The 20,000-nt window shown below is 45.4% G+C and overlaps 1 protein-coding gene across 2 annotated transcripts in view; it reads right to left on the minus strand.

The window, feature by feature from the left end:
* Positions 1 to 20,000, minus strand: part of prr36b (proline rich 36b) — a 49,181-nt gene that overhangs the window by 12,522 nt on the left and 16,659 nt on the right. For both annotated transcript variants that reach the window (XM_078269682.1, XM_078269683.1), the window contains 2 exons: positions 11,278 to 12,011; positions 10,158 to 10,236 (listed from right to left, as the gene is read on the minus strand). In XM_078269682.1, coding sequence (XP_078125808.1) covers positions 10,158 to 10,236; positions 11,278 to 11,908 — 710 coding nt within the window. In that variant the 5' untranslated portion in view covers positions 11,909 to 12,011. The remainder of the gene's footprint in view (positions 1 to 10,157; positions 10,237 to 11,277; positions 12,012 to 20,000) is intronic.

Here is a 20,000-nt window from a genome sequence, read left to right on the forward strand (position 1 = left end):
CCCCTGAGCTAGCTGTCTCAGGCTGTACCACCTAGTGTCCTCCAGTCTCTCCCCTGAGCTAGCTGTCTTAGGCTGTACCACCTAGTGTCATCCAGTCTGTCCCCTGAGCTAGCTGTCTCAGGCTGTACCACCTAGTGTCATCCAGTCTGTCCCCTGAGCTAGCTGTCTCAGGCTGTACCACCTAGTGTCCTCCAGTCTGTCCCCTGTAGCTTGCTTCGTGTGGACTCACTGGACCGACTCGACATGTAGGCGGAGCTCGGGAGCTTCAGAGCTAAGGCGGGGCTACAGATTAGGTGTCCCTAAGAAACGCGTACGTAACAGTAGTTCCACATTACATTAATTCATTTTCAAGTTTTATTTATTTTTATACCGTGTATTCTCCGTGTAAATTCATGTACCGAACCGAGACGCCCGTACCATTTCGGTTCAATACGAACGGAGTACCGTTCCACCCCTACTGCAGACTGAGTGTGACAACATGGTTGCCTGCTGGTGCTGCTTTGTTTGCGATACAACAAGAGTCAGGCAGGCGACGATTTAAATAATGAGCTGCACCATGAAAGGAGCAAATGAGTAAGCAGCAGCTAAGCAAGCATGCAGGGAGACATCTTCCCTGCAGCAAAAGGAGACAAACCATGGTGGAAGGCCCTCCCCTCCTCTCCTCTCCAGACGAGCAGCAAATTAAAGATGATGCTGTGTTAATTAAGCAGCAGCTGAACTTATTTTAGAAACCTAAAAAAATCTGTTTAAGTGCACGCTATATTTAGAATATTTTCAGCGTTTTACCGTGCTGTCAGACAGCCCTTTACGACGGGGAACTGAAGTTATCTCGGCTCTCTCTCTTTGATAAAAACAGTCATTTTACCTCTCAGAACGAGAGATTCCTGGGACTTTGGTGAATCCGAACTAACCATTTAAAGTGCTCATATTCTGCTCATTTTCAGGTTCATAACTGTATTTTGAGGTTGTATCAGAATAGGTTTACATGGTTTAATTTTCATAAAACACCATATTTTTGTTGTTCTGCTCATTGCTGCAGCTCCTCTTTTCACCCTGTGTTCAGGTCTCTGTTTTAGCTACAGAGTGAGACCTCTCACTGCTGGAACATCTTTGTTGGCAGTCGCACATGCTCAGTAGCTAGGTAAGGACTACATGCTCAGTAGCTAGGTAAGGACTACACGCTCAGTAGCTAGGTAAGGACTACACGCTCAGTAGCTAGGTAAGGACTACATGCTCAGTAGCTAGGTAAGGACTACACGCTCAGTAGCTAGGTAAGGACTACATGCTCAGTAGCTAGGTAAGGACTACATGCTCAGTAGCTAGGTAAGGACTACGTGCTCAGTAGCTAGGTAAGGACTACACGCTCAGTAGCTAGGTAAGGACTACACGCTCAGTAGCTAGGTAAGGACCACGTGCTCAGTAGCTAGGTAAGGACTACACGCTCAGTAGCTAGGTAAGGACTACACGCTCAGTAGCCAGGTAAGGACTACACGCTCAGTAGCTAGGTAAGGACTACACGCTCAGTAGCTAGGGTAAGGACTACACGCTCAGTAGCTAGGTAAGGACTACACGCTCAGTAGCTAGGTAAGGACTACGTGCTCAGTAGCTAGGTAAGGACTACGTGCTCAGTAGCTAGGTAAGGACTACGCGCTCAGTAGCTAGGTAAGGACTACACGCTCAGTAGCTAGGTAAGGACTACGTGCTCAGTAGCTAGGTAAGGACTACGTGCTCAGTAGCTAGGTAAGGACTACGTGCTCAGTAGCTAGGTAAGGACTACGTGCTCAGTAGCTAGGTAAGGACTACTAGCCAGTCAGAAGCAGAGTATGAGGGCGTTGAATCATCTATTAGGCTAACTGAAATACAACCATGCCAATCTCTAGGTATGGTGAAGGGTATGTGATGATGGGGGGGTATGGTGAAGGGTATGTGATGATGTGGGGGTATGGTGAAGGGTATGTGATGATGTGGGGGTATGGTGAAGGGTATGTGATGATGTGGGGGTATGGTGAAGGGTATGTGATGATGTGGGGGTATGGTGAAGGGTATGTGATGATGGGGGGGTATGGTGAAGGGTATGTGATGATGTGGGGGTATGGTGAAGGGTATGTGATGATGGGGGGGTATGGTGAAGGGTATGTGATGATGGGGGGGTATGGTGAAGGGTATGTGATGATGTGGGGGTATGGTGAAGGGTATGTGATGATGGGGGGGTATGGTGAAGGGTATGTGATGATGTGGGGACCAAGGGATCTTTATCAGGATCATAGTATCCTGGATCCATGAAATAACTGGCCTTTCAAAATAAAAGTCTGCCTGCCTCTATGGGAATCTAACATAGGGGTGGACTGACTTATGCCCCCTGTATTTTAAGGAAGAACATTTATTTATTTATGATACATTATTCATTCACAAAGATACTTGGTGTCCTTAAAGGTTGGATTTTTCCTCATTTTTTTAATTAAGGCATTAAGGATTAGGATTTTTTTATTCCTCTTTTTAGTCCACTGTAGCATGGGTTCATTCACTTAAGCTGAGCACTGTCCAACGAAGTAAATTAGTTAAAGAAAGAAGAGTTGAGATAATTAAAATAGGGCATGTTCAAAAGGGGCGTATTTTTTTATATGTTCAGCTTATGTTTGAAAGTAGAACAGCTGATATGTGGGTCTGGTACAGAAAAGAAAACTGCTTTGCACAAAGCAATTTCTGCACAACCCTTTGACTCAAACCTCTGTCTCACACTCAAACACATACGCCTCCTTTTGTCCCTCTTTTCTTCCCTTTCTTTCGACTCATTCTCCCCTAAATCCATTTGGTAATTGGCTCTGTGGCTGCACCATTATAATATCACGGCAGCGGAAGACTGCATCAGAGTCGCCTGCCACACCCAGAGCGAGATTTACAGCCTGCGCAACATGTCGTCTGATTCATGCTGGACTTAAGAACAGTGTCTGAGGCCTGAATGCTGCTCGCCATGCACACGCACACACACACACACACACACACACACACACACACATGCACACACACGCACACAGCACTGGACCATTACATCAGCAGTAATTTGTTAGATCATGAGGAGGGTTGCATGCAACGTATCATCTCAGTCCTCTTTCCTCCTCTGAGTTTGTACAATAAAAGGACTCGATACCCTTCCTCTGCCCTCTATAGGGCAATATTTGTTTCTCTGCTTCACACAGAGACAGGGCTGGGTTCAAATAATCAATTCTCCAATCAAAACTGATCTTTGTTTGTTTAAAAAAAATCCCGAAAACGATCTTTTAATATATGCCTTTTCACCATAGATGTGGTGAATTGACCAGCCTTTTAAAAAAAGATATATTTGAGGGCTGCTTTTTGCTTATATAATTTACAGCATACATTCTCAGAGAAACTCTTTCATATCCAAGCAACATTGGTATTGTAACTGAAATGTCCCTAACCTAATAGATATCGAATCAGAAATGTTTAACCTTGTGAATCAGAATCAAATCATTGGCAATACCCAGCCCTTCACAGGGAAACCATCTGGTCCGCCACACACACACACACACACACACACACACACACACACACACACACACACACACACACACACACACACACACACACACACACACACATGCGCAATCAGCTCGCGCTCTCTGCATGCACACAGCCCTCACACTCTGCATGTATCTCTGGCAGCAGTGATGGCAGCTCAGCGGGGACACATGGCTTATTCAGCCATGTAGCTTCCATTCTCCACTGCCACCATTGTTGTCTCACCTCACTTTGCTGCATCTACAAGGCAGGCAGGAGAAAGCAGCTCAACGGCACATGCGCACTCACCACGCGCCTCCCTTCCCCCCTTTACCTCCACATCACACTGAGAAATCTATCGGCAAAAGAACACATGCTCTGCATCCTAATTACATGCTGCTGCACCAACTAAGGATGCTTACCATTCACGTAAAGCCAATGTTACTGTTGTTTGAATGCTGCATACCGGTCCCCAATCATCAAAGCATCTCCCGACACAAATCATCTTTGCAGCTGCCCAAGAAAGCCCAAAAATGGGTAAATATTATTTATGGACACAAGCTGACACATAAACTGTTAGCTGACATCCCAACACAAATAGACATGATGTTCAAACAGCCCATAATGAGTTCTACTTTCTCCATTTGCACACTAATCAAGCTCAAATGGCCCCCGTCGCCAGTGGCATGCTGTGGGCAATCAGCTTCAAACAGCAGACACACACACGCTCCTGTTCTACACGTATACACTGCTATACACACTTCACTACACAGTTTGACATGCTCACTGACCCGTTGCTGTTTTTGTAGGCAGGTAAAGTGCACTGTGTGAAATGTGACAATTAGACTCATAGCTACACAAACGGATGCCTTTCCTACAACTAAAAGCGTGTGACTAAAACTACACGTTTGATTTTGTCGGAATGTCAAGACGGGAAAAGGACTGACTTAAGACAGCTGGGACTGAGTTTAATGACATTACACCAAACGATTGAGACGACGGGAGCGCGCCCAACTCTAGCAAGACTCTCAGGATTTCATTCCCATATTGGAAATTTGTCTGCGACAGTGGAATCACTTGGTGTACAGTCAGCATTAGCTGTGCATAATGTCACAAACAGCCAGCCAAAGAACGAGCCATAATAAAGAGTCCCTGGCATCGTCATTGTTCATTGAGTCATTGTTGGAGCAACAACTAAAAAAACCTAATTTAATATCGCTAAAACCTCCAGCTGAACAGGAGGGAGTGGCCTTGAATTAGATTGATGTCACTTAGTGAAGCCGCCTTTTCTCTGCTCTTTCATTTGTCTGGTTACTGGAACCTGCTGCAGATGGAAATAAATCTATTGAGCCTTAAGAATAACACTGAGTAAATTAAATTGAGAGACCCACCGTGTGTGTGTGTGTGTGTGTGTGTGTGACAGAATCAGCGGAAGCAGGGTGTGTCTGATGTGGCAATTAATTGATGTGGCGTTCATCTACCTCTCTACCACTCTGCTGATAGCAGGCCTGAATAAAGGACTGAGTGAGGTTGGAAAAGGGCTAAATCTAATTAAATCAGGAATTTATGGCCCTGTCGAAGCACATCAAACACACAAATGCACACGTGCACACACACACACACACACACTTAACAAAGTATGCCTGCAAGGGTACGTGGTGCTGTCAGAGGAGCCTATCGTCAGTAACGGTTATACCTCTCTCGTGGGGATTCATATCTAGGTCTATGCAGATAAATCCTTCTCCGGGCATCTGCGTAACACATTTTACTGACTCATACACTAACTCCACAAAATACTGCATCAAAAGTGAACTTAGAGACACACCAACAATCCAATCTTAACCCGATTACAATGTTAGCCTCGGCTAGATTTCAGCTCAGTCTTTTGACAAATGAGCTCATTACGGCGAGTCACTTGATGAGTGTTCTACGAGTGAAATGAGGGCTGCGTGTGGGAGCACGAGCTGGGCATCGGCTTTACTGATGAGGGGTGAAAAGAGGCTATTGATGGGACCCATACAAGCTCTTCTTGTGCCCGACTTGGACTCATACAGTTCAAGGTTCTACACAGGGTTCACTTCTCTGAAGCCCGGCTGTCATATGTCAAAAACATATCCAGAGGTCAGGATGGGTGTGATAGGTGTCTATTACATTACTCTATCACAGTGTCAAAATACCAACAGTGAAATTAACACTGACTATGTTTACATGCACATAATATTCCACTATTATTGAAAATATGACAATATTTCCGCATTTTACACAAGTCATGTAAACAGCATATTCGGGTTTGATATATTCAGAATAAGGTCTTTTTCTGAATATACTGTTTTCCTATTAAGACGTGTGGTATGTCGGTATGATTCGGGACTCTTTTGCCCGTTTCATGTTCCACAGAGAACTGGGTGAACATAAAGTTTGGTAGCAGTTATGAATGAAATCATATCGTTATCATATCGTTATCATATCATCATCGTAGCATATCATATCAATCGTTCTGTGCTACAGCAGCGATTACTAACATGCCCTTGTGTAATACTTCTTAATTAGACAGTTGCACATCAACCATTGTATAAAGCTGTAATCTGTGTGTAATCTCAACAATCCAACTGCTGCCCGTGAATCATGGAGTGTGTGTCTGTGTGTATGTGCGTCTGTGCGTATGTGCGTCTGTCTGTGTGTGTGTATGTGTGTCTGTCTGTGTGTCTGTGTGTCTGTGTGTCTGTGTGTCTGTGCGTCTGTCTGTGTGTGTGTGTGTGTGTCTTTGTGTCTGTGTGTCTGTCTGTGTGTCTGTGTGTATGTGTGTCTGTGTGTATGTGCGTCTGTGCGTCTGTCTGTCTGTCTGTCTGTGTGTCTGTGTGTATGTGCGTCTGTGCGTCTGTGCGTCTGTGCGTCTGTGTGTCTGTGCGTCTGTGCGTATGTGCGTCTGTGTGTGTGTGTGTACGTATGTGCGTCTGTGCGTCTGTGTGTCTGTGTGTCTCTGTGTGTGTGTACGTGTGTCTGTGCGTCTGTGTGTGTGTGTGTGTGTGTCTGTGTGTGTGTGTATGTGTGTCTGTGTGTCTTTGTGTATGTGCGTCTGTGTGTGTGTCTGTGTGTATGTGTGTATGTGTGTCTGTCTGTCTGTGTATCTGTGTGTATATGTGTCTGTGTGTGTGTACGTGTGTCTGTGTGTGTGTGTGTGTGTGTGTGTATGTGTGTCTGTGTGTCTGTGTGTCTTTGTGTATGTGCGTCTGTGTGTCTGTGTGTGTGTCTGTGTGTATGTGTGTGTGTGTGTGTGTGTGTGTGTCTGTGTGTGTGTCTGTGTGTATGTGTGTCTATGTGTATGTGTGTATGTGTGTCTGTGTGTGTGTCTGTGTGTGTGTGTGTGTGTGTGTGTGTGTGTGTGTGTGTCTGTGTGTGTCTGTGTGTGTGTGTAGGGTGACCTAAGGGATTTTGGTGTGAAACGCCTTGCTGTGAGGAGGAAGGACGTGGCTGGCAACTTAGTATGAATTCCACTTTAGTCTATTGACAATGACTAAACAGGGAAAAAGAAAAGAAGTGATACCTGCGATGGCTTCTTGTGCGTTCTGTAAGTTTATTCCATACCTCAACCAGTGCTGTCATCTATTCTGTTGGATTTCTTTTCATATTTGTCAGTTCAGAAATATCTACAACGATATATCGGCAGATTTCTTTCACATAAACTCATAGCAAAAAATATATTTTTGATAAGGATTCCTTAAATTTGGTGTGTGGCTTGTCAGAAATCTGTGGTGGACAAACTACTGTGTGTAATCTTACTATCTGCAAGAGAGCAAAACAACTTCTGGTTGTCCTCCATGTTTCTATTTGTTATAACAAGTTAACTTCAAATGGTCCAATCTGTTTGACGCAAGTGTTTCCGACTAAACAATGTGTCTACACAGACATAACACAATGACATAACCCATCACACCATACCCCATGGTGGTTAAACAGTGAGGAAGAAAGAGACTATTGGTCTTACAAACAAATAAAAAGGGATAAGTCCCTGTTGAAAGAACAGACTCCCAAAGGCTCCGTCTGATCTTGATCTTCCCTGTGTCTCTGACAAAGGCCTCCTTCAGTCTCCTCTCCTGGTCTGTCGCCAAGCCACCTCAGGACCCGACACCATGCACACAGTGTGACTCAGGAGACTGCACACAGAGAGACGCTCACAACACATGCTCGGTGTGGACGGAAAAACCTCTCCCTTCAGCCAATCTGTAAGCAGTCTGGACTCAGACCAGCACAGAAACTTCAATCCGATCCGTCGCACATCCTCCAACCCGAAATGACCTCTTACGGTAGGTTTCCACGCAGCAAAACACCAAGCAAGAACAACAACAACACGCCAGAACAGCCGCTGCTAGGCAGCTAGCAGAGAGGGTTGAAGCTAGGTAGCATAGGTAGCTAGCAGGTAGTTTGCTAGCAAGCTATCGTTGCTATCGTAGCTTGTGAAATCCATTTTTATGTTGATACAAGCGTCAATGCTCGCCAACAAAACATGTAATCAAACACATGCATAAGTAGCCTAGCTGCCTGGCTAGGCTTACAATGAAATGCAATGTCCGAGCATGCTAGCCATTAGCCTGTCAGCTAGCTGAACAGTTTGAGTGTTCAAACTAACATCTACAGTGGTCTGTTTAGTGGTGAATGTGCCCTGACTGAGTTGGTGTGTCGTATAAATCACAATTCATGTGGAAACAAGTACCAATGTTCATGTAGAAACATTTTAATCACATACTAATGTTCATGATACAGCGCTGATAACCTCCGCCATCTTCGTCAGAGTCCCCAAATGCAGAATGAACAAAAACTCATTTGTGCCTACATCAATCAAAATGTGAAATAATAATGCTTCTTGAGGCCGTATGGGTGACAGGGTCGTCCAATAGCATCACAGTATTCTGCACCTTATGTGGCCTGTGGCTCTCATAGACTTTCACTTTGTTTACATGTGGATTATGTTGTTTTTATGGTTTCTATTAATTGATCTTTATTGTTTTTGTAAGTGCAGCTGAAGTCGTAAGCGCCAGAGTCTAAGAAAAGATTCCCCAAGGGGACAATAAAGTATAATGATTGGTGTATACATCAACACACACAAGCACTTATTCTAAAGAAACAGAAACATTAAGAGTGTTCTCTTGTTCTCAGTTAATTCCTCTAACCGCCCCTCCTCCCCTCTTTAAACCCCCATCGCCAATGTATTAATAATGCTGGATAATGCTTGCTCTGGTGAAACCCTGCGAGGCTTGTTCTGACATTGGCTGGTTGCTGGCCTACTTATACCAGCCTCTCCAAGCCTCTATATGGGGGATCATTGTCCCTCCTTCCTCCAGGGTGTTGCTTTCTTAAAACACGGTCTTCTTTGAACCTGTAGCCAAGTGACGCCTTTTGAACTAACTGCCTCTCATTTGGCACAATGGTCCGAAATGAGCACCCGTCAAGCACCAAGTACAGACAGATTATTCATCCAGCGAGTACATGTCAAAAGGCTGTCTGCCACACTGGCGGTAAATGTTTGTAGCCTACCAAGATAGTCACGTAATGACACAATCAGAACAATGACTAATACATGTTCGTTAAAGACAACTCAAAACAAAACATTATTACTGTATCGATATGGAGACGTTCCAAAATGAAAGTCCCGTTGTCTCTTACTTATTAGCTGTAGTTTCATTACAATGTGTACATGTACCCCTTCTTGAGTTGTAGTCACGCTTGAATTGATTAACCGTTGATCAATATATTACTGTGAAAATAATATGGCTTTACATTTAGTGTTGGCCTCTTTTTTTTATGTTTGTAGTCAACATAATAGCGGATTATCTCAATGAAATGTACTGAAACTAAAGCATATGTGACACAAAAAGGCAATGTATTATTTTGGCCGGTAAAAAATATGCTTGGCCGATGGATTTGTACATCTACCCATTGGCCGGGAATTCAAAAAGTTAATTTTCGGACACCGCTTAACATTGAGGAGCTTTATAACTAGGGCTGGGTGCATCATTTCGGTGCATCATTTCGGTGCCACTTAAATGCCTTCTGCGCTGCTCTCTGATGCTCTGAAACGGACGTTAGAGGCAACAGGAGCATTAGTGACGCTAGTTAACACTTCACTTGGCAGCAGGTAACGTTAGCCTACCGTTAGCTAGCAGCTTGATTAAACACGGTTAAAATGCTGACTGCTAAACGGTGTAAAGTGTGACTGTATTTCACTGGAGAGGATTCCAACAGCGGGACGTTAAGCAGCGTGCAGCTGCTGTCGGAAAAACAACACAGACATAGTTCACTTGAAACTAGTAAGCCTCTTTTTAAGTATGGGTTCAGGCACTGTTTAGGCACTGGCACTGATTTTAAAAGTATTGTTTTAGCACCGGTTTCGGAAAAAACCCAAACGATACCCAACCCTAGTCTTAACGTTAAAGTTAGTCCCTACAATTCCTATCTATTTGGTAATTTATTTGACTTTGCTGCTGTTCAAATCATTGGCAAGGCTTCTAAGAAAAGGAGCCCACTTATAACACTGTTGCCTGGAGGATGTTTCAGACATGTGTGTGCTCGTACAGTACATGCACGCAGACACACACTCTCTAGAAAGGGTGAGGCTGCAATTCTACACAAATCAAACCTACCTGGTTGTCTTGGAAACAGCGGGCTTGGGCGAGGCAGCAGAGCTAGGCTTGGTGGGAGTTGCAGAGGCAGTCTTAGGAGCTGGAGGAGTGGAGGGAACAGGAGAGGAGAGGATACAAGGAGAGGAGAGGGATACAAGGAGAGGAGAGGGAACAGGAGAGGAGAGGAAACAGGAGAGGAGAGGGAACAGGAGAGGAGAGGGAACAGGAGAGTAGAGGGATACAAGGAGAGGAGAGGAAACAGGACAGGATATGAAAAAGTAGAGGAAACCGGAGAGGTGACAGGAGAGGAGGGGAGGAATCAAAAAGGAGTAGAGAAAACGAGACAAAACAAGACAAGAGGAGAGGAAACAAAGAGAGGAGAGGTGAGGAGAGGAAACAAAGAGAGGAGAGGAAACAAAGAGAGGAGAGGAAACAAAGAGAGGAGAGGAAACAAAGAGAGGAGAGGAAACAAAGAGAGGAGAGGAGAGGAAACAAAGAGAGGAGAGGAGAGGAGAGGAAACAAAGAGAGGAGAGGAAACAAAGAGAGGAGAGGAGAGGAAACAAAGAGAGGAGAGGAGAGGAAACAAAGAGAGGAAACAAAGAGAGGAGAGGAGAGGAAACAAAGAGAGGAGAGGAGACAAGGAGAGGAGAGGAAACAGGACAGGATAGGAAAGAGGAAAGAAAACAGGAGAGGTGACAGGAGACAGGAGAGGAGGAAACAAAAAGGAGTAGAGAAAACGAGACAAGAGGGAAGGAGAGGAAATGGGACAAGAAGAGAGGAAACAAGACAAAACAAGTTGAGAGGAGAGGAAACAAAGAGAGGAGAGGAGACAAGGAGAGGAAAAGTAAAGAAGCATGTAAAGAACAGTATTATATAGTATATAATATAGTAACATATATCCCAGATATAGGTCATGTGATTAGGCTCTAGGACAGCCACTCTGCTGTGTGTAATGTGTGCTGAATCCATCCTGTGTGCATCTATCTGCATGTCATCACATTACAGAGAACGCTCCTCATTAAGAGTGGAGCTGTGAAAACATTTCATGCTACGCTTACTGTGGATGGCCTTTTCCCACACAGTCTACATTCTGAAATACACTTTGTAACTTTGTGTTTTGTGATGACATTTTTCACCAACCTGGGGGCTTTTTAGCAGCAGCTGCAGTGCTGCTGGTGCTGGTCTTGACACCATTAGCAGTTGCAGGTGCGGCCTTCTTGGCTGCCGTTGTTCCGGTCATCGACTTTGCGCCATTGGTGGCAGGGGCGGCCCCTGTGGCTTTCTTCTCACCCACTTTGCTCTTGGAGGCTGGGACCGTGGTCGTGGTTGTTGGTTTTTTGGAGAGAGCTGGGGTCTGGGTGCTCTTTTTGACCGCAGCTGCAGCAGGCGCAGTCTTCTTAGCCACTCCGTTGGTCTGGGGCTTAGACGTGCCGTTTGAGAGGCGACTCTGGGACGTGTTGGGCCGTGATGCGGTCTTGGTTGGGCTGGTGGGGCCAGGCTTTGTCTTGGCCGTGGCCTTGTTGGTAGTCTTGGCTTTGGAGTCTCCCGAAGGCTCGTTACAGGGCTTTGCAGCGGGGGTTTCCTTAGTCTGGTCTGGCTGGGGCTCCAGCTGGCCCGGCTCTCCTACGGGCTGCTGTGGCATCCCCTCCTCCGCTGGACTGGCTGCCTGGTTGGGCTCCTGTCCTCCGGCTGGTGCTGCCTCATTTACTAGGTTGGATTCCAATGTTTCCATTGGCCCCAGCGCGGCCGTGGAAACCCCATCCGGCTTCATCTCCCCTTGAGTGGTAGTGGTCCGTCTCTGCACGGCAGGGCTGACTGCAATCTCACAGGATGGCCACAGGTCTACAGGCGTTGTGGAGACAGCAGGGTCTGGTCTGGAGAGAGACAGGATAACGTACAGTTAGTCGGCAACAGCAAGACCAGACATGAAAAGCAGTTTGCTGTCTCTCCAATCAGTAAACAAGGCAACAGGAATGTTGTTAACCCTAGGAATCAGATGCTGTCTGGCTTGTATCTTCTTACAGCATCACACACACATACAGAAATCTTTTTATGCAAGCGAACAAGTGTTAGCTGTACTGACTGTAGAACAGACAGAAATGGAACAGGATGTGCCATTTAATTATATGAACCCAAGAGAGGACTGAAGCCTATCTAGGACAATGTAACACACAGAGGAGGACATTCAGGCTAGATCAACACATTTCATGTCATGTTTTATGTCTCAGGGACCACAGAAGGAGGGGCAGAGAAGGACATGTCTACTGCAGAGAAACAACACATTCTACAAATAGCCTTCATTCATTTCAATGCCAACCAAAGTGCAGTGGCAAATGGTCCCTTCTGTGATACTAAAAAGCTCAGTGACACACTTGGCCAGCGTAGCTGCTACTGGTTGGCTTCTTTCTTTTTTTCTTGGTACAAAATGGCATCAGAGTCACTAGTGTGGAAGACTAGCTTTCCGGGATAGTACACTTAAGAGAGCGCAGAAAGCTTAAGCACGCAAACTGCGCACACACACACTTGCACACGTTTGTATGTGCCACCTGTAATATTAAGACACGCAACTTTTGAATCTGCACATGGGGTACGAAAAGCCAGGAAAGCCTGTTTCACACTATTAGGCTGGGGGTGAGGTGAGAAAAGGGCTTGGATGTATTTGCTAAGTGGGTCAAGGCATGTACAATAAACCCAAAGACAGGCAGACAGTTTGACTCATGGGCCGCAAACAGAGCAGTCAGAGACGTAAGCAACTGAGGACAAGAAGTGGGACGTGAAGCATATGAGGCCCGATAAAGGGCAACCAAGTGTAATACGAGCTGTCGTATACTGTCTGCATCAATACTAGACAACTGTCTCTTTTTATTGTTTCCTCAGCTACTTGCAAATGGAATGAGGAGAGGAAATGTATAGGTTTTTACAAGTTTGAGAGAAGCAGAGCAGGGAAGTAGGGGGGAGTAGCAGGAAACTGGGTTGTCAAAGTTTACAAACAGAGCAAGGAGCCGGCTGTGCAGGAGGCTAAGTGGGGAAACAAACTCAGAGGCAACACAGAGGCCAGCCCAGAGGAAGAGGCTTGGCCCGCGGAGCATGGGAACAGACAGAGAAGTTGGGACAGAGCGAGAAAAGAGACAGGGAAAAAACAAGACGTAAAATGAGCTCACTATTGGCTGATCTTTGCCGGTCCCACTCTAAAATCCAGACAACACTAGTCATCCTAGTTTCCACTGACCTAAACGTGCACACACACTCACTGTCCTATTTCTAGAATAGGACAGACATCATCTTTATGCCGCTAGCTTTCTGGAAACCATTCCCGCACACTCTTCCTTGTCTTTCTTTCCCTCTTCCGTCATCCTTTTACTCATCTTCTGAACTAAATCTCACATGTCAAAAAGGTCTTCTTTCATTCTCCAACGATGCTCCCTTTCCTCCAAACATTTCCCCCGCTTCGGTTTCTTTCCTCCCCCACCACCGCTCTCCTTCCATCCCTCTGTTCTCTGTTTGCCTTCGCACAGATGGCCGGAGCAGCTGAGCAGGGCCAGAGGGGGAGAAACTGAGATTTTTTTAAAAAAAATGTCCATGTATCCCAAACAGCACATTAGAACAGATAGCCAGAGCTAGCTAGTGCAACAGGCCGCCACCCAAAACAAGCAACGAGGCGGAGAGGGAGACGACGGGTAGCAACGAGAAGTGATTCATGCCGCTCCCTTCAGTCACAGGGGGGTTTTAAATGCCACTGAGGCCTTTAAAATGTGGACAGTTGGCTTGATTATGTTACTACCCACAACCAGTCACAGTTTTTAGGAGAGAGGCTGGACACTTGTGTGAGTGAGAAAGGGGAAACAGTAAGATGGAGATGTGTTTCAGTCACAGCCTTTTGCAGCCATTTCACTAAACTATCAGACACATAACGCAGTTTACTTATTAATGGCAGATTTATAACAATGGGTCCCTGAAGCTGCTTCTCATTACTGACTGGCGTTGATTTTGCAAATGACAACTGTTGCTAGCAGATTCTATCAGCTGCTAATGTTAATTAGTTGGTTTTAATTGCCTCCAGCTTAGACCTGCACGATCCAGGGAACAATATGAATTACGATGTTTTAGCTTAGATTTGATATCATGATTCTCTGCCATATTTTTTTCTCACGAAGTGTAATGTTTACTGAACACATGAACCACGACAAAACTAAACACATGGCAGCACCAAACAGATTGTTTTTGGCACCTAGAGCACATTACGCATCACCACGAGCCTGGAAACACAGAGGCTTCACTGAATACAGGAAATATAGTCCATACTGGCCATTTAAGTACAGTAGGCTACCAGACATAGTGACATATAACACACTGAACTAAATATGGCCCTGATACAGGCTCTATCTGGACTAAATATGGCCCTGATACAGGCTCCATCTGGACTAAACATGGCCCCGATACAGGCTCCATCTGGACTAAATATGGCCCTGATACAGGCTCTATCTGGACTAAATATGGCCCTGATACAGGCTCTATCTGATCTAAATATGGCCCCTGATACAGGCTCTATCTGGACTAAATATGGCCCCTGATACAGGCTCTATCTGAACTAAATATGGCCCTGATACAGGCTCTATCTGAACTAAATATGGCCCCGATACAGGCTCTATCTGGACTAAATATGGCCCCGATACAGGCTCTATCTGGACTAAACATGGCCCCGATACAGGCTCTATCTGAACTAAATATGGCCCCGATACAGGCTCTATCTGGACTAAATATGGCCCCGATACAGGCTCTATCTGAACTAAATATGGCCCTGATACAGGCTCTATCTGGACTAAATATGGCCCTGATACAGGCTCTATCTGGACTAAATATGGCCCTGATACAGGCTCTATCTGGACTAAATATGGCCCTGATACAGGCTCCATCTGATCTAAATATGGCCCTGATACAGGCTCTATCTGATCTAAATATGGCCCTGATACAGGCTCCATCTGGACTAAACATGGCCCTGATACAGGCTCTATCTGGACTAAACATGGCCCCGATACAGGCTCTATCTGGACTAAACATGGCCCCGATACAGGCTCTATCTGATCTAAACATGGCCCCGATACAGGCTCTATCTGGACTAAATATGGCCCCGATACAGGCTCTATCTGGACTAAATATGGCCCCGATACAGGCTCTATCTGGACTAAATATACGGTTTACTGACGTAAACGGTAGTAACGATACCGAATAAGAATGAACATTTTGGTTCCTCATTTCGGTGCCTGCCTTTTTTTTCAGAAGCATCGCTGCACGGGACGCTACGTTACCGTTAGCTAGCAGCTGGATTAAACCCAAAGGTTAAAATGCTGACAGCTTACGTTAAGCGGTGTAAAGTGTGACTGTATTTCCTGTAGAGGATTCCAACAGCGGGACGTAACGGTCTGACTGCAGCTGCCGTTGTCTGAAAAACACAAACGGTGCATTCACTTGAAACTCGCCAGCCTCGTGGTGCATTCAAAGTTATTGTAAAATACCCTTTTCACATCTGGTGCTTGTTTTTGTCGTTTACCCAAACGATACCCAACCCTAGTTATCACACATCAAACTGACTCACTTGATACCCCAAAATCTCCAATACAAGCACACCACTGATTGACGGAGACCCCGGATAGCTATCAACACTGTGACCGAATCTGACCATGCAGTGAACCAGGAAATAGAAAGACTGTCTAATCACAGCTCCCTCCTCTCTATTTCAGACTCTGGTGTCTTCAAGCAGTAGACTAACCTGTGTCTCAAAGCGCCTACTTGCACACTTCAAACACTTAGTTTTAAGTATATCGTGTAGATAACGCAAAAAGTCAGAGCACTGAAAGTACCAGGATGACCCCCTAAAAACGGTCACAAAGTTCAGTGTGGAACGATGGACCCTACTCCAGACTACTTTATGCAAATGAGGGGCAGTCGCTCGGCTCGCCGCCTCTCAAAAGCTGACGAAAATCTTTTAAACTGACCTTTGTCAATCAAATCAAATCAGCAGCTGTACGGCCTTTTTCTCGCTTAAAATGTTTTCAGAAACACGTTCGTCCAATCAGCTGCCATGTGTTGCGTTCCTTGCGTTCGTCACGCTCATCCCGCTCGTCATTTCCGGTAAGTGTTTTAACGTAAGTGTTCATTTTGTGACAATACTAACCATCGAAAGTGCACGTTAGCAGTGTACTGACGAAAGTATGCAGAATGAGACACAGCTTAAATCATCTGGCCAGGCTGTTCATTTCACTGCAGAGAGAGAGAGAGAGAGAGAGAGGGAGAGAGAGAGAGAGAGAGAGAGACAGAGAGAGAGAGAGGGAGAGAGAGAGAGGGAGGGAGAGGGAGAGAGACAGAGAGAGACAGAGAGAGAGAGAGAGACAGAGAGAGACAGAGAGAGAGAGAGAGACAGAGAGAGACAGAGAGAGAGAGAGAGAGGGAGAGAGAGAGAGAGAGAGAGAGAGAGAGACAGAGACAGAGAGAGAGAGAGAGAGAGAGAGAGAGAGAGAGAGAGACAGAGATGAATCCTAATTGCATGGCTGCAGCCAGAGGAACACTTCCCTGTCTGGCTCTAGTAGCTGCTCACTCAGCCGGCCCTGCGTCATTAGGACCATCAGTCAGCGGTTAAGCATAAACAGGCTAGCAACCAGGGCAGGATCATACTTCAAGAACATACTTTTTCATCTACTCTCAAAACTAGAGGTAGGGGGGGAGGATTTAAGACACATCAAGACACTTTAACTATTTCTGCTGCCAGATAAACAGAAATGTCAGTTAAAAATTCAGTTAGTCTGCAACGGAAAGCCTAACGGCACTCACCCCCAATGACCCCGTACACACATTTCTCATGATTTCCCATTTCTTATCATCTCTTCCTCACCAATTTCCTACTTTAAACATGTCTGCTTCAGTAATTGTTACCACCATACACAAATCTGAACTCATTTATAAGTTATAAAGTGTATTTTTTACATGTGTAAGGCTTTGGACTGAGATCATTGTTTACTGTGTGTTGCAACAGCTTTATATTTTCTTGAGTTTCATCCCTAATACTCTGGCACTCCCAACTGAAGCATTTAACCCATTAAAGCTATTATAGGTTTTCATTAAACCTAATTAGATTGACGAGAGTTACTCCCTTGCAAATGGACTGAGTGAGCTGCTGTTACAAGGTGAACATGTGGTGAGAGGTAAAACAGAAATTCAGCCTAATGTTTTGCTTAAATGGTAGTCTATGTCGACGGCGTTCCACTTCCAGATTGCTCCGTTGCTTCCAGAAATCCCGCCGGATGTCCCTCATTTAGTCCAGATGTCCGTCCCCTTCCTCTGTCTCTGTGTTGGCGTTCTAACCTCTGGTGGATTTGTGAGGACTATGGTTAGCTGCTCCTCAGATCTCTGCAGGGTAAATCCAGACAGCTAGCTAGACTATCTGTCCAATCTGAGCTTTCTGTTGCACGACTAAAACTACTTTTGAACGTCCACATGTTCCACCAAAACAAGCTCCTTCCAGAGGCTATTTAGCAGAGGCACCGTGGCTCCGTCTGGAGCTTAGCCCCGCCCACGACGATTGTGATTGGTTTAAAGAAATGCCAATAAACCAGAGCACGTTTTACTCCCATCCAGGAATGCTGTGTGGACTAGACAGACCCTCCTCTGCAGAGCTGTGGAGGAAGGTCTAGCAAAGCGAGACTACTTAAATGGTAATGTTATAAACACTGTACAGCTGAACCATGTTAACAGATGATTACAAAAGTTACATTTGCACGTTAAGTTCCTCAGTTATTAATGGATTTTGCAGACACATCCTCATTTTTTTCTACCGCCAGCTTCACATTCATACAATTACACACATCTGCACCGTAGCGCTTTGTGGCACCACTCTAGTTTCATCCATTAACGACTAAGGAGCAATAATGTTTTGCTGAATCATTGGCACCTCAACTACAGCTGCTGATGGTGGACTTAACGCACTCAAGGGAGGTTACAGCGGGATAACATTACCATATGTTACATTAGACAATGCTACACTGGGGTTACAGTACTCAAGTCTAGGGCTGCACAATATATTTTTCATCAACATGACATCATGACTTTGCGTAAACATACACGCCACTTTCGAAAGCCGCGAGGCTACGTGTTATCGCGAGGCTACGTGTTATCGCGAGGCTACGTGTTATCGCGAGGCTACGTGTTATCGCGAGGCTACGTGTTATCGCGAGGCTACGTGTTATCGCGAGGCTACGGTTGGGTTTAGGAAACGTCACACGCGAGTTGGGTTTAGGAAAAGAAGAACCGGTCTCCTGGGTGAACGTCCTGTGTTTGACCCGTCCCCCCCCGGGTTAGGGTTAGGGTTAGCCCCGCCCTTTCATACTACTCGCTACGGCGTCAATTCACACGCAACAACGTCACAGCGTAGAGCTGGGCAATATATGGATATCATATCGATATCGTGATACGAGACTAGATACCGTCTTATATTTTGGATATCGTAATATCGTGATATGACATAAGTGTCTTCTCCTGGTTGTAAAGGCTGCGTTACAGTAAAGTGATGTCATTGTCTGAACCTACCAGACTGTTGTAACTGTTCTATTATTTACCTTTACCCACTTAGACATTATATCCACATTACTGATGATTATTTCAAAGCACCAATAGTCAACGCTACAATATTGTTGCGGTATCGATATCGAGGTATTTGGTCAAAAATATCGTGATATTTGACTTTCTCCATATTGCCCAGCCCTATCACAGCGTTAACATACACGCCACCCGTCCTCCCCCCCCGACCAGCCTCCCTGCGCAGGTTTCCGTCCTTTCATACTACTCGCTACGGCGTCAATTCACACGCAAACGCAAGGTAATGTAAGTCAATGGAGGCCAAACGGCGTTGATGACCACGCTACAAAGAGAGTATGCGTCTTGATAACGAACTGGCGTGTCATACATACACCACTTCATGAGATCAGTCTGCAACTTGTGCAATTGACATCGCGAAAGGTTGCAACATATCGCGAAAGACACTCACATTTTTTGAGTTTCAGTGAGTTGAAAGAAAATATCAGTAGAAAACTGCACCCTAAAATGTAACTGTCATCCTTTTTTAATGGTGCCTTTTGTGTTCATTAAAAGACATAGAAATGATTTCCTTTCATTTGTTTTGCAGCAGGAAGTGGGTGGGGGTCCATGCCTTTTGACCAGTAGTCTACCGACATGATGGATAATGTGTGGCTACGTCAAAGTCACCCCACATCCAAATGTGTTAAAGCTTAGGCCTTCCTCCAAGAATCAAGGGGAAACCCAGATTGGCTCCCGGAAATCCTAATACCATTTTTGGTCCCGCCAAGGCTGAAAGGCTGTAACACACAAGCTGGCATTTGCAACCCATAAGGGACACAACGGCTTGTCAGTTAGTGCACACTGATTCCAAACAGATGGCTTTGTCAGCTACATTAGGTCCATTTCAAAACACTCAGGCACAGTGTGTGCACGGCGTGAAATGTTTAGAACATTAAATTGACTAATCTGAAGAGAATTGCTGGTCAAGCAACATCAGACCAATCAGCCGGTCAGCTGTCCTCCTGTGGCCCCAGCGACAAACAAATGCACACAAAGGATCTGTAGGAGAAGAACTACTTCAACAGGCTGCAGTCCTCACATTTAAAAACAATAGCTGGAGATAGAACAGAGTAGCATGGAAGTGGAGTGGGAGTCTCGCGCCGGTATCCCCTAGGTTTGCCAGATTGTTTTCGGTACATTTTTGAATGTAGTTGACTTTGCAAAAATGTGTTTGTTGGCCTTCAGAAACGTGTCCGAGTCGTGTGGTTGCAGCTTCCAAGCAGCATCCCACTCCAAAT

This window comes from Sander vitreus, chromosome 15 (assembly GCF_031162955.1).
Source record: "Sander vitreus isolate 19-12246 chromosome 15, sanVit1, whole genome shotgun sequence".
Classification (NCBI taxonomy): domain Eukaryota; kingdom Metazoa; phylum Chordata; class Actinopteri; order Perciformes; family Percidae; genus Sander; species Sander vitreus.